Source organism: Mobula hypostoma, chromosome 7 (genome assembly GCF_963921235.1).
Source record: "Mobula hypostoma chromosome 7, sMobHyp1.1, whole genome shotgun sequence".
In the NCBI taxonomy this organism is placed as follows: Eukaryota; Metazoa; Chordata; class Chondrichthyes; order Myliobatiformes; family Myliobatidae; genus Mobula; species Mobula hypostoma.
The window spans coordinates 115,722,076-115,735,607 of NC_086103.1; the positions used below are offsets into that span (position 1 = coordinate 115,722,076).

At 39.0% G+C, this 13,532-nt stretch overlaps 1 protein-coding gene across 1 annotated transcript in view; it reads left to right on the forward strand.

Moving 5' to 3' along the window:
* Positions 1–12,593, forward strand: part of LOC134349471 (sestrin-3-like) — a 133,920-nt gene extending 121,327 nt beyond the window's left edge. Inside the window, exons 8-10 of the mRNA XM_063053831.1 lie at positions 1,382–1,572; positions 4,569–4,713; positions 7,751–12,593. Coding sequence (XP_062909901.1) covers positions 1,382–1,572; positions 4,569–4,713; positions 7,751–7,837 — 423 coding nt within the window. The 3' untranslated portion in view covers positions 7,838–12,593. The remainder of the gene's footprint in view (positions 1–1,381; positions 1,573–4,568; positions 4,714–7,750) is intronic.
* The last annotated feature ends 939 nt before the right edge of the window (positions 12,594–13,532 follow it).

Consider the following 13,532-nt stretch of genomic DNA (forward strand, 5'->3'; position numbering starts at 1 on the left):
AAGTTGTAGGACTGCTGGGGAGTGCTGGAGGGAGGGTAAGTGTGGGCAGCCGAACAAGAGCAAGGTGGGAAGGAGTTTCCATCAGATTTGAACACCAAGTAATGGACTAACGTTGCTGATCAACTTTCTCCTTAATTCAGAGCTCAAATGAAATAATATGCTGATCATCGTAAATGGAAAATGCTGGCTGGTAGTGTAGTGACATCCACACTGGACTTTGAAGCGAGTGGTCCCGGGTTCAAATCCGGCTAGCTCCTTGCACGATTTCCATCTGTGCTGGGTTGTGCGTCGTGCGTCGTGCAGCCCGATGTGCCAATCCAGAGGCCCATTAGTTGCAGGCAGAGAATAGTAAACCTCTCCAAGCAGCAAGCTGAACACGGACCCATCCCTCCTCTCTGGCCCTGGCACCCTGAACTTTTCAGTCTGGCTCAGTGAATAAATTGGCCAAACCTCAGCTCGTTCCCCACTCTCGGACCCGGGCCCTGCTGCTTCAATATGCTCTCAGGCCTGGGTCCCGCTGCCTCGATTTCAGCCATACTGATCTTTCCAATCAGGCCTGCCACTTAAATCAGTCAAACATTGGCTCATTCCTTGCTCTTGGACACAGGCCCCACTGCCTCGACTCTGCCTTACCTTGGCTCGGATCTGCTGCTTCAAATTGGCCCCGTCTGTTTCAGCAATGGCCGTGCATTGACTCATTTCTCACTCTCTGGCCCAGCCCCTGCTGCCTCGATTTGGCCCATATACACCACGTTTCAGTTCATACTGGCAGCAAATAGATTCCAGAAAAATCATATTCCAGTAAAAGTGTGATTAATAAAGTAGTCAGTATCTAACCATATACACTGCCGGTAGGCTGCCACTGTGTTTTACCAATGCTCTCTTGTTCTGCTGAACATTATGGGCATCCTGCGTTGATGCCAGAGTGTGTGACTGTACTTGCAGACCACCCCCGGCACATCCTTAGGTGCATTGGTTGTTAACACAGCCGACACATTTCACTGTATGTTTCAATGTACGTATGATAAATAAATCTGAATCTGATCACTAGAAAGCCTGGGACTCACCAGATGTCAATAGCATTTTGTGAACATAAATGGTCATTTATGGAAGAAGAGCCTCTGGATTGCGCAGCTATACGGCAAAGTCCTGAGAGCCAGTCTACTAACTTGCTTGGAAGCTCAATCGACAAAGATTGCTGGCTAATTCCTTGTCCAAGCATATACTGTGACTTCTTCTCACATTCCTGCTTTCACTAATTAAGAGATGTAGGTTACTGATGGTCTTCATTGTTCCAGTGTATTTCTCTCAAGTTAACCATTATTCTCTCTCTCCCTTTTCCTTAATCCTTCTTTGCCCTTCTCTCCCCCTCTCTCTGTAGGACTACTCCTGGGAGGATCATGGTTTCTCTCTGGTTAATCGTCTTTATTCTGATATTGGCCAATTGCTTGATGAAAAATTTCGCATGGTTCGCAACCTGACCTACAACACCATGGCTACGCATGAAGATGTGGATACGACTACCTTAAGAAGAGCTATATGGAACTATGTTCATTGCATGTTTGGAATAAGGTGAATATCTGAATATGCAGTGCATCATCTTCAAAATAATTGCACCTTAAAGCTTTAAATCTTGAATAGGACCTTGAGGAAACTTTGAATAGTGCAAATTAAGAGAAGCACCCAATTGGGCCTATAAAAGGAAACCCTGCAGTTAGAAATTGATAGTTTGAAAACACCATTAATAGATCTAAGAAGCATGATACTGACTAAGCTGGTGGGTCCAATTTGTTTAAGCAATGGATAGATTTATTACATGGATACAGCTCTTCTTGGCATTTGGCCTCGTGTCATCAGATAGGCCTCAAGACAATTATCCATTCTGTTCTCTGTCCCTTCCATCCTTTCTGTCTGCCAGTATCTAACCATATACACTTGAATGTTGTTAGACCTTGTACCTCAACCGGTGGCTCACTCTTCCAGGTCTTGTAGTCAGGTTTTTGTGTCTTTTATTCAGATGTTTTTTTTTTTTGCAGACAATCTACCATCTTGTCCCTCAGATTTTGCAAATACCTTGCATATCATCCACTCTGTATCATTCCTTTGCAGTTTTAATCAGCTGAACCACTGCTCAATCATGTATCACGTATGCCACTAGAAGCTGGCTTGCTCATCCTTTCTCTCTCGATAGTACCTGATATGCCTATTTCTAACATTTTGTTTTGATTTTGGATATTCAACATTCACAGCATTTGGGGGAGGGTTTTGGATTAAATTCTAGGCATTCATTATTTTTTTTGTTAATGGGCTACTGTCCATTGAATCTGTAATTCCCAAATCCCTCTGGTCCAGTAATGTCTCATTAAAACTTCTGATTTTTGAGATATACACACTTATACACTATTCCTATCAGGCCTATAATCAAATCTTTGATGTTCACGGTGGGAGAAAAACACATGGCCGCAGTTTGAACTCAGTGGAACATCAATAACAATTTTACGGGAGAGACATTTTCTTTGACTTCTGTTTCTTTCTAATCAATTTTAATCAGGCTGTTATGCCCCTGTTCATCTCCAGTAATTTCCCATTGGGATTCCTGTAATAAAGCTGCCTTTAACTATAATGTGTCCTTATAATCTGGACCATGTAATCTTCCTGCTGAACCGTGTCTACGCCCACCTGGACAAGCCAGCAAGCGCAATGAGGGTCATGTTTTTTGACTTCTCCAGTGCGTTCAACACCATCCGCCCTGCTCTGCTGGGGGAGAAGCTGACAGCGATGCAGGTGGATGCTTCCCTGGTATCATGGATTCTTGATTACCTGACTGGTAGACCACAGTACGTGTGCTTGCAACACTGTGTGTCCGACAGAGTGATCAGCAGCACTGGGGCTCCACAGGGGACTGTCCTGTCTCCCTTTCTCTTCACCATTTACACCTCGGACTTCAACTACTGCACAGAGTCTTGTAATCTTTAGAAGTTTTCTGATGACTCTGCCATAGATGGATGCGTCAGCAAGGGAGATGAGGCTGAGTACAGGGCTACGGTAGGAAACTTTGTCACATGGTGTGAGCAGAATTATCTGCAGCTTAATGTGAAAAAGACTAAGGAGCTGGTGGTAGACCTGAGGAGGGCTAAGGCACCGGTGACCCCTGTTTCCATCCAGGGGGTCAGTGTGGACACGGTGGAGGATTACAAATACCTGGGGATACAAATTGACAATAAACTGGACTGGTCAAAGAACACTGATGCTGTCTACAAGAAGGGTCAGAGCCCTCTCTATTTCCTGAGGAGACTTGAGGTCCTTTAACATCTGTCGGACGATGCTGAGGATGTTCTACAAGTCTGTGATGGCCAGTATGATCATGTTTGCTGTTGTGTGCTGGGGCAGCAGGCTGAGGGTAGCAGACACCAACAGAATCAACAAACTCATTCGTAAGGCCAGTGATGTTGTGGGGATGGAACTGGACTCTCTGACAGTGGTGTCTGAAAAGAGGATGCTGTCCAAGTTGCATGCCATCTTGGACAATGTCTCCCATCCACTACATAATGGACTGGTTGGGCACAGGAGTACATTCAGCCAGAGACTCATTCCTCCGAGATGCAACACTGAGTGTCATAGGAAGTCATTCCTGCCTATGGCCATCAAACTTTACAACTCCTCTCTTGGAGGGTCAGACACCCTGAGCCAATAGGCTGGTCCTGAACTTACTTCCTGGCATAATTTAAATATTACTATTTAATTATTTATGGTGCAACTGTAACGAAAACCAATTTCCCTCGGGATCAATAAAGTATGACTATGACTAATAAATCTGTCTACCACGTCTGTTACCATGTTAAGGGATCTAATGAGAAAATTTGTCAAGCACAATTGTTCCTTTTGAAATCTCTACTTGTATTTTTGTTTTCTCCTCTTAACTAGATGTATGCTCAGAATGTGTTGACTGACCTTTTAATCATTTAGTATTTTCAGGACTGATATGCAAATATCTACTAAATGTGAAATGAGGGCCATAGGGGAGGGAGAGGCAGAAAAATGATATTAAGGCCAAAGATCTGAATGACTATGATGTTATTGATTTGAGTAAAGCATGCTCAGAGTAACTTCTACATCTTTTCTTGCTGCTTACCATATTTGCAAATCAGCCAGTACAGAATGAGTTGTCTTCATATTGAAATGTGTTGCCAGAACTAGTTGGTGGAAGTCAGTCTTAAATGATCTTTTTTTCAAAAGTAAAAACAGACTATTCTAATATTCAGTTATTAGAAATGATTGAACTAGTTCAATGGCAATGTACCATTTTCAGTAAATACTTATTGACACTTCATTTACTTTAGTGTTATTATCTTAGTGATTTAGGAGCAGATGCCATTAAGCCTGTGGTTAACAACCCCTCACGCACTGAGAGATTGTGGAATCCCCTCATCCCCAATAATTCTATTTCAAAATCTATTCACTTTTGGTATAAGATATGTTATCAAGTGTGTTAATGTTTCTAATGTTGCCACTGTCTTTTAGATTTAAAATATCAAAATTGAAATTGCTTGCTGTAATTTTTGTTAAAGATATGACGATTATGATTATGGTGAAGTTAATCAGTTGCTAGAACGGAGTCTAAAGGTCTATATCAAGACGGTGACCTGCTACCCTGAAAGAACCACAAAACGCATGTATGATAGCTACTGGCGGCAATTCAAACATTCTGAAAAGGTGAGTAGATCAAAACTGGGAAACAGTGTTTTACTGATTTTCCCCCCCCGTTTATTGTGTTGGAGGTTCTTCCTTCTCATTAATGTTTTTTTTATTTGCCATTTCACATTCCCATTTGTATTCAGTTTTTAAAACTTTCCTCCCATTCTGTGATCAGGGATTGCTTTCTCTCTCGGTTATACAGAAAGTGATCTACAGCTTCTTGTCCAAGTAATGATTATGTAAAATTAAGCCTTCAACATAAATGTGGCCTTCGATGTGTCCAGGCTGAGCATTTGAGCATTTGGTCCTGACGAAGGGTCTCGGCCTGAAACGTCGACTGCACCTCTTTCTATAGATGCTGCTTGGCCTGCTGCGTTCACCAGCAACTTTGATGTATGTTGCTTGAATTTCCAGCATCTGCAGAATTTCTGTTGTTTGCATTTGGCGTTTGTTTGCTTTGCCCTATATAACATTGAATGATTAAGCCATGACAGTACCTTGATTGTTCTGATGTTGGTTTATCAATTTCCTTTAGCAAATAGTTCTTGTCAATTTACTGGATGGAAGGAGCATTCTCCTCAATTTATACTGTTTTTCAGTTCCAGTTACCTTCAATAAATACATCACCACACTGCAGAGGTCTCCTGAGGCCACTGCAGTCTTGTTTCCTAAGAATGGAGCAAAATATCACAGAATTGATTGCAAAATTTAAATCCATTGCTATTTGAGTGCTTAGTATTGAACAGTATCCTGTAAATTCAAGCTTGTTTGTGCACTGCTGCTTCTATTTTCTTCAAGGGTGCTTTTTGATGCCATGATTCAGAGAAACCTGTTCCATCATTTCACTCCCAGCTGGCAACAGATTGGCAAAATCTGATTTCTCCAAACATGCATTGGTGAAAAGGATTAACTTGTGCTTTGCATGTATCTGCTGGTAAATACACCATCAAGTTGGAAGATTTTCAGAACATGAAGTCAATATGTTTAATTTATTACAAGTAATGTACTGGAAATGAAGAGTACTGATTGCTGAAATTGCTGTGGTAGTAGATTTTGTGACTGTCAGTAGGCCTTGCTGTCATGAAGAACATCTTTGTGAACGTGACTTGGAAATTCTTTGCATTTTGTAATATGGCAGGGCAGCAACTCATTAGTGTCCCAAGATTTTAATTCAATAACCCACGAGGTCAATAGATGCCTGGAGCTAATCCTTGAACAGCTGCAGTGAAGGTCTTTCCAATAAAGAAATTAAGATCCTCTTTTTTTTAGAAAGTATCTGGGATAACATTGGGTAAAGCATTGAAATTCTCTGTACAATTTTACCATCTTTCAATGGGAAGGAGTTTTTTCTTTGGGTAGTGATCTTGTCAGATATTTAGACTTCCAGCCTTTCAAAATTTTGCATTTCTGTGTTACGAATGTTGGGCTGTCCCAACCCATTGCCCAGGCTCATCATTCATAATGTATGTTCATGCTTTTTTTGGGTAATGACCTGCCCTCCCCACCTAAGAGGCATGCAGTAGGATGGAGTGGATTCTGGGAGGTGTTGGCCTTGGGTGATGTGCCACCGAGTTTATACTCTGATAACTTCCATGTTACTGAAGGTTTTGAAACTAACTTGCCTCTTAACAGAAACTTTTTAACAAGTTCAGATTGCCTTTTTAAAATATAGTTTAAAATGCTAATATGCAAGTCCGCACTGGCATAAATTTGTCACCTAAAATGCATGTTTATTGCTCTCCTCCACTGGTGCAGTAGTGTATTGGTTAGCACAACGCTTTACAGTATCGTTGACCTGTGTTCATCTCCTGCTGCTGTCTGTAAGGAATTTGTATCTTCTCGCCATGATCACTTGGGATTCCTCCGAGTGCTCTGCTCTCCTCCACTGTCCAAAGACGTACAGGTTGGTAGGTTATTTGGTCATTGTGAAATGTCCCATTAACATTAAAATGGACAGGCTGAGGTTAAATTGGGGGATTGCTGGGCAGCATGACTTGAAGAGCTGGAAGGACCTAATCTGTGCCATATCTCAATAACAATTTTTTTTTATCAAATTGCAGATGCTGAAAATCTGAAATAAAATCTGCTAGGCTCATGTGAGTTTAGTAGTGGTAGTTGTGGGGGGAGGGGTCTGCGGAGTGGTGACAGGCCGTCAGATATCTGACCTCAAGGTCTGTTTGAATATAACAGCTGGCAAAACTGCTGTTTCCACACAGGAGGTAATTAGTCATTTGTGGCTGGAATTCCCCCTTCTAATCCAATAAGTTCTTCAACTGTGTCAAGTTGATACTTGGATGACTGTAATTGCAAAAATGAAATTCTCCTTGAGACGTCCTCCTGTCAATTATGTGGTACTTGCATGATGTATCCTGAATGTGTGTGACCTCTTGGATGAAAATTAAAGTATGTTCCTGATTTAACAGCTTTATGATCTGGTACTGATGATGTATTATCAATTTTGAATTGTCTCCCTTAATGAAAGAAATTTTTAAAACAAAACGGTGATTAATTTTAAAACTAAGAATCAAAAAGACCAAAACGGCTGGGTACTGTATTAGATGTTAAGTTTGATTTTGATTTAGTTTACACCTGTGATGCCTTTTAATTTAATGAATTTATAAATGACTTTATTTTGCTTCATTATTATCACTTTACATTTGTGTATTTAGGTTGATGTGTCAATGTATTATTCAGCTATCCAAGTGGAATCTGCTTTGTTTTATTTCTTGCAACATTTGAGATTAATTGAAAAGGTAGCTTTCTATTCCCCCTTAATTTTTATTTCTTGTTCCTCTCCTTTATTTAAAACAAGGTAATTTGGAATGAAAATATTCTTTTCACATCTCATCGGCATTTTGAATTTAGCTGAAACAAAACGTGGAGAATTTTTTCCTTCTGGCCCTGTCAAATGATGTACCTGAGAATCAAGATCATGAAATCTGGAGCATCCAGTGTATTAATCTTGAACGGCGCGATAGATGAAGAATGATTTCTAACCCACTGTTCTGTTGAGAGAACAATCAGTAAAAAGCTTGCCTGTTTTTATTTTCCTCAGATCCATGTTAACTTGCTGTTGATGGAAGCACGTATGCAAGCTGAGCTCCTCTATGCCCTGCGGGCTATAACTCGGTACATGACCTGAAGTGAGGAGCAAATATTTTCTCCAAGGACATGCTGACAGTGGAAACTGAACTAGTGCTGATTCTGAATTATTGGGGCAGTGATAATGAATCCATTTTCGAACATTGTCCAAAACATTTAGCCTTTCTGTGCTGACTGTAGAATAACTGAGACTTCGCTAAAGTTTAACACTGAAAGTAATCTTACAATGATATCACTTGCCAAATTCACAGCCCATTGATAAATGTGTTTGCCTGTGCAATTGTTACAGTCAGGTGTAAATGTGAAGTGGTTTGTGAGAGAAAGCGAGTGAAGGAGGATCTTGGTAATATCCAAAATGTGAATGAACAATGCAGACATTTGAGGCTTTGTTCGCTTTAAGTCTAGCATGAACATTGTTCACCCTCCTATGAATCGTTCTCTTATTTACATTGTAGTCGAATTCTATTTGCACATCTGCCTTTATAAGCTCAACCGCAGGGGCTAAATTAAGCTTTGATGCAAGAACTGGATCCACTAAAGATAGAGCACGGTTTAAAATAAATGTATTTGTTTATGTGTATGTCATCTGAAACTGTTTAATTTCTGCTTTAGATATTGACTGTCCCGAATGGTATTCTAGTCACAAACAATTTTATTCATGCCCCTCCCCATTCTGCATAGTCCAGAAATGTAATCTGTAGAATAATGTATTTGTAGAAACAATAATGTAGTGGTAGAAGTGGCACTACTTTGAGCAAATTGAAAACAGGTAATTTGCTTGAACTACTAAACCATCTCGATCATTGGTAGTAGTTAATGGACATTTAGCATTCATTGTTGAAACTTGAATCAGATTTTCTTTCTGAATAGCAAATAACAGTTATAGAAGATGAATATCGATCTACGTTAAAAGTTAATTTGACCCTCTTGCTGCCATTCAGTTACATTACATTTGATTTCTTAAATTAAAATTGATTCCTGCAATATTAATTCAAAGCATCAATTTACATTTGAGCAAAATAATTGTTCAAACATTGCAAACGAGATGATACAGTATGGATGCTTGAAGTCGACAGAATTGCTTTCTGAAATTGGCACAACAGAGCGCTACAGCTTGGAAAGGTGAATTCTGTTGGGCTTATCAAACCCAATTCCTCATCTCAAAAATGGTAATGAGAGAATTGCTTTTTAATGTGCAAACTGAGACCAAGCAAAACAATATGGCAATAGTTAGTCGGGAATTCAGTTAGATCCTAATTTCTTTGGAAACTATTGGCACTACAAGGAATAACACTGGAATCTGCCATAAAATCTAAGTAAAGATAGAGGGGAAAAAAAATCAGAAATGGTCCAACTCCTGTTGAGCTAAATTCTATCCCACTGTTTGTTGAGGAAGCAATGATGGTTATGCAAACTACCTATTTGTATGACTTTTATTTGGCAATGGATGCTGTCAAATACCAAAGTAGCTTTTTAGAGTGTGTATAACTGCAGCTAATAAAAGAATACTAATTGCTGAGGAGTGGTTTAAAACATTGTGTAGCACTATTTCAACGATGAGAACTTGTGCTCAACTACTTTACTGCACCCTTGCAATTGAAACTTTTGAAAGTAATTTTGAAAGTTTATTGTTGGGGCAAGGACACTTAGATGTTTCAAAGGCAAACTAGGATTCTCTTGAGTTTTTATTTTTCCGTTTTATAGGCACAACTTTCTGCTATTGTTGAAAGAGACTGACACCTCCGTAGCCACGATGAGTGCACATTGTGTTGGCCAAGCTTCCATAAATGTTTTCAGCTAGAGCTAATTTAAAAAAGAAAACTGAATAATGCTGCCCTGTTTCGAGAGATTAGGTTAAGTGAATCAAGTGGTTCTATTGTTAAGTGTCTAGATTTAGCTGAAGGTGGCAATTATGGAAATACTACTGAATTTTTATGGTGTCCTCCCTTTCTTGAGCCCACCTATCCTGCTACTGGCCATAGTTTGATATTCCAGGATCATTCTCAAACTGGAAAAACCTAATCCCAGAATTCGTGTTTAGTTAGAGGACAGTAGTAGCCTCTCTTGTAGAGAGGAGAATCTCTGCTGGTTATACTCTGGACTGAGTTCTTCCAAAAATCATGGATAACCAGATCATTGTTTTCTGTACAAGTTGCAAATTGAATGGACATCTCAAGTAAAACAATGTCAGCAAAGATGATGCTTTACTGATATTACATGGGATATCCTTCTGTATATCATCTATACGTTAGTTTGCATTCTCTGTTCAAAAACACAATGTACCAAGTATTTGCTTCCATTAATTTTTTTCAAAGGAATAAATGCCACCCTGTGCCAAAATTATAGTACAAGTGTGTATTTTGCACACAGATGTTGAACTTGCTGCCTATTAGGCTGCTGGCATTTAGGGCAGCAACGACAGTCCTCCATTTCTTGTGGCGTTCAGGGCTTCCTTCATCGTGTCAGTAGCTTCCTCTCAGTTTACACTACCTGTCAGCCTTGCAAGTCCTGGGTGGAGACTCAGGAATACTGTCACTCTCAAATGTAGGTGGATTCTTCATTGCTGTTTCCGTAACAATTTAGTTTTACCAGCCGGGGTTGTTAGCCTGAGTTGAACCCCCGAACCTGGAGGACTGGTGGACCACTATCCTTTGACCTGTTTGGTTGGGGTGACCCTACCAACAGCCAAAGTATAAAACCCTGACTCCAGCAAATATAGCCTTCTGGGTTATTGAGACACACAAGCCTCCAAACCATGACAAGGTTGTGGTCTGCGTGGAGGACAAATATTTACACTTAGTGTTAAAATATTCAAACCAGCATTTGCAATTGATCAACTACATTCAAACTGGAGGCTTCTCTTGAACTATTAATAACCATAGTACACTTTTGTATTCATGCATAACTTTCCACCTAAGGGAGATCCTAATTTTAAAGTGGTAGTGTAGCTGTGACATTGCTATCAACAAATTGCAGCATAATCTTGCCCCAGCGCCAGAAAAGAGCCACATTCTTCCAAAGTGAATGCCAAAAAAGACGCTAATTGACTTAATGTGGCAATTTGTCTTTTATTTTCATTGTATGTTGCTTTAGATCACTCTGGCCATGGTTTAAGATAGCTCCATCAGTTCTGCTGGTTTTAAACTTGATATTTTTCATAAATGTAATACTAATTTTGCAGTGCAAGTCATGAGGGACCGGCAGGATTTTCTTCAGTGTTGACTACAGACAAATCCTTGTATCAGGCAAAATGCTCATAGTTGTGCTCAGAGCTGCAGTTCCCAAAACATCCAATGCCCAGTGCCTGTGTTGCTGCTACAGGCAAATGTAGGGTTCATTGGAGCTTCTGTTTTTCTGTAAGATAACTGTCAACAAATCTCTGCATGGCATGCAACAGATTATGGCAATAATTCATCAGTCATTTATTATGAAATGTTTCCAAATGTCTGAAAATAATTAAAATTGGTGTACAAGTGCAGGATTTTAATTTTCATGTCTGGTATGTAGAATGAGGAATGAGGGTATGAATAAATTTGATTCTAATCCAAATAACTGAGGCTTTCTATTTTGAAACATCAAAAACTATTTGAGTCTTAAGTACAATCTTAAGAGGGGATGTTGAACCTACCATATGGACCAGCATTTAATGTGTGCTGGTGGATTAAAAAAACTGGATTTAAATAAGCAATTGAATTAAAACTTGAAATCTGCGCCAATGCCTTTTTTGAATGACGGAAGTATTATCTGAATGACAAATAATGAATGTATCTAGATTGTGCATCTAGAAAATAAAGCCTTTCAAATGGTAATTACTCCAAATAAAAATGTCATACATTTCTACAAAGAAACAACAGGTATTTTTATGTTGCGTGCTGAAATCATCATGTGATTATCTATTTAGCTATTCAACAGTATTATAAGTAATTTTGGATGCTTTGGTACTATGCATATTCAATCATTTATAATCAAAAAAAGCTGTGATACTAAGCTGTCTTGTGCTTTGTTACTGTATATTTAAGTTACTGTATAATTTGTATGCTAAATATTGTATTGCATGAAACGAGTACCACCAGTTTCAATCCACCCATCTTGTTTTGCAGTATAACTGAAAGAAGCTGCATTGAAAAAAAAATTCAAAAATTGTAAATGCAGGAGGTAGCATCTGCTGTATTTGGCACAATCTCGTTTAATGTGTGGGAATGAAGAATATTTTTTCTACACTGCTGTTGTTAATTCACAATTTGGTGAACATGATCCCTGGCAGCTGCAACTAGGAGAAGAGAATGGTGAATCTGTGCTCACCAGCAGTAAAAAGGGTGTTTTGATTTTTACTCATTTATACTCAGTTAATTCTTGCAGGTTTTTATTTAACATCTTTTTCCGAATTGCTTTTTTTCCCCTCTAATTTTATACAAAAAATGTGATTATGGTTGTGATAGCTATTTAAGTAAAGGTGATTTTCATTTTTTTCCCAGTGATTTACAATTTCTGTCAGATGGAGGAAACACACAAGGTATAAACTATTGACACAGATGACATTTTAACATTGTGTTTTGGTGAGCAAGACTGTGACTGATAATAGTTTATTCTGTTTAATTTGACACCAGAATAACAATGGAACAAGTGCTTTCTTAATCATACATGCTACCCAATGGATAAACTGCACTTATTCCTATGGTTGAAGATGTTCTATTATAGGTACGAAACAATGGTTTGTAAAGAAACATCACATTTATGTTTGGAGATTTCATTGTTGTTATTGGGAAGGAAGGGAGATAAATTTTTGTTTCAATAAAATTTTTAAAAATTTAACTTTATTTCTGGAATGAATTTCTTATCCATCAGTTTTATTTTAAAATTGAAATATTGACAAATATATTTAATGTAAAAGGGAAAATAAAATAGTTATATAGCACCACAGTACAGAAATAGCCTCTTGGGCCCATTTCGTCTGAGCTGAACTATTAATTTGCCTAATCCCATCGACCTGCACCCGGACCATGGCCCTCCATACCCCTCTCTTTCATGTACTTATCCAACTTTCTCTTAAATATTGGAATAGAACTTGCATCCACCACTTCCACTGGCAGAAGGTTCAACACTCTAACCACCCTCTGAGCGAGGTTCCTTCTCTGGTATCCCTTAAATATTTCACCTTTTACCCTTAACCTGTGATCTCTAATTCTAGTCTCGCCCATCCTCGGTGGAAAAAGTCTGTTTGTTTACCCTATCTATTTCCCTCATAATCTTGTATACATCCATCAAATCTCCCCTCAATCTCCTGCACTCGAAAGAATAAAGTCCTAAACTATTCAACTTTTTCCTATAACTTAGGTCTCAGGTACTGGCAATATCCTTGCAAATTTTTTCTGGACCCTTTCAATGTTACTGGTATCTTTCCTGTAGGTAGTTGACCAGAACTGCACACAGTGCTCCAGATTAGGCCTCACTAATGTTTTATACAACTCCAACATAACATCCAGTACTCAGAACTCTGATTTATGAAGGCCAAAGTGCCAAAAGCTTTCTTAACTGTGACCCCACTTTACATTATCTCACACAAATATTTTTTAAGATGCATGACGTTTTGGGGGGATTGGAAGGATTGAGCAAACTTTTTAATTATGGGGAAATGAGTTTTTTAATTGAGGGACAAATCAAGTTTGTTCAATGGCTATTGTGGGAGCTTCAGAATACAAGCAATAAAGGTTTTCTGAGAAGTCATGATAAGTGTT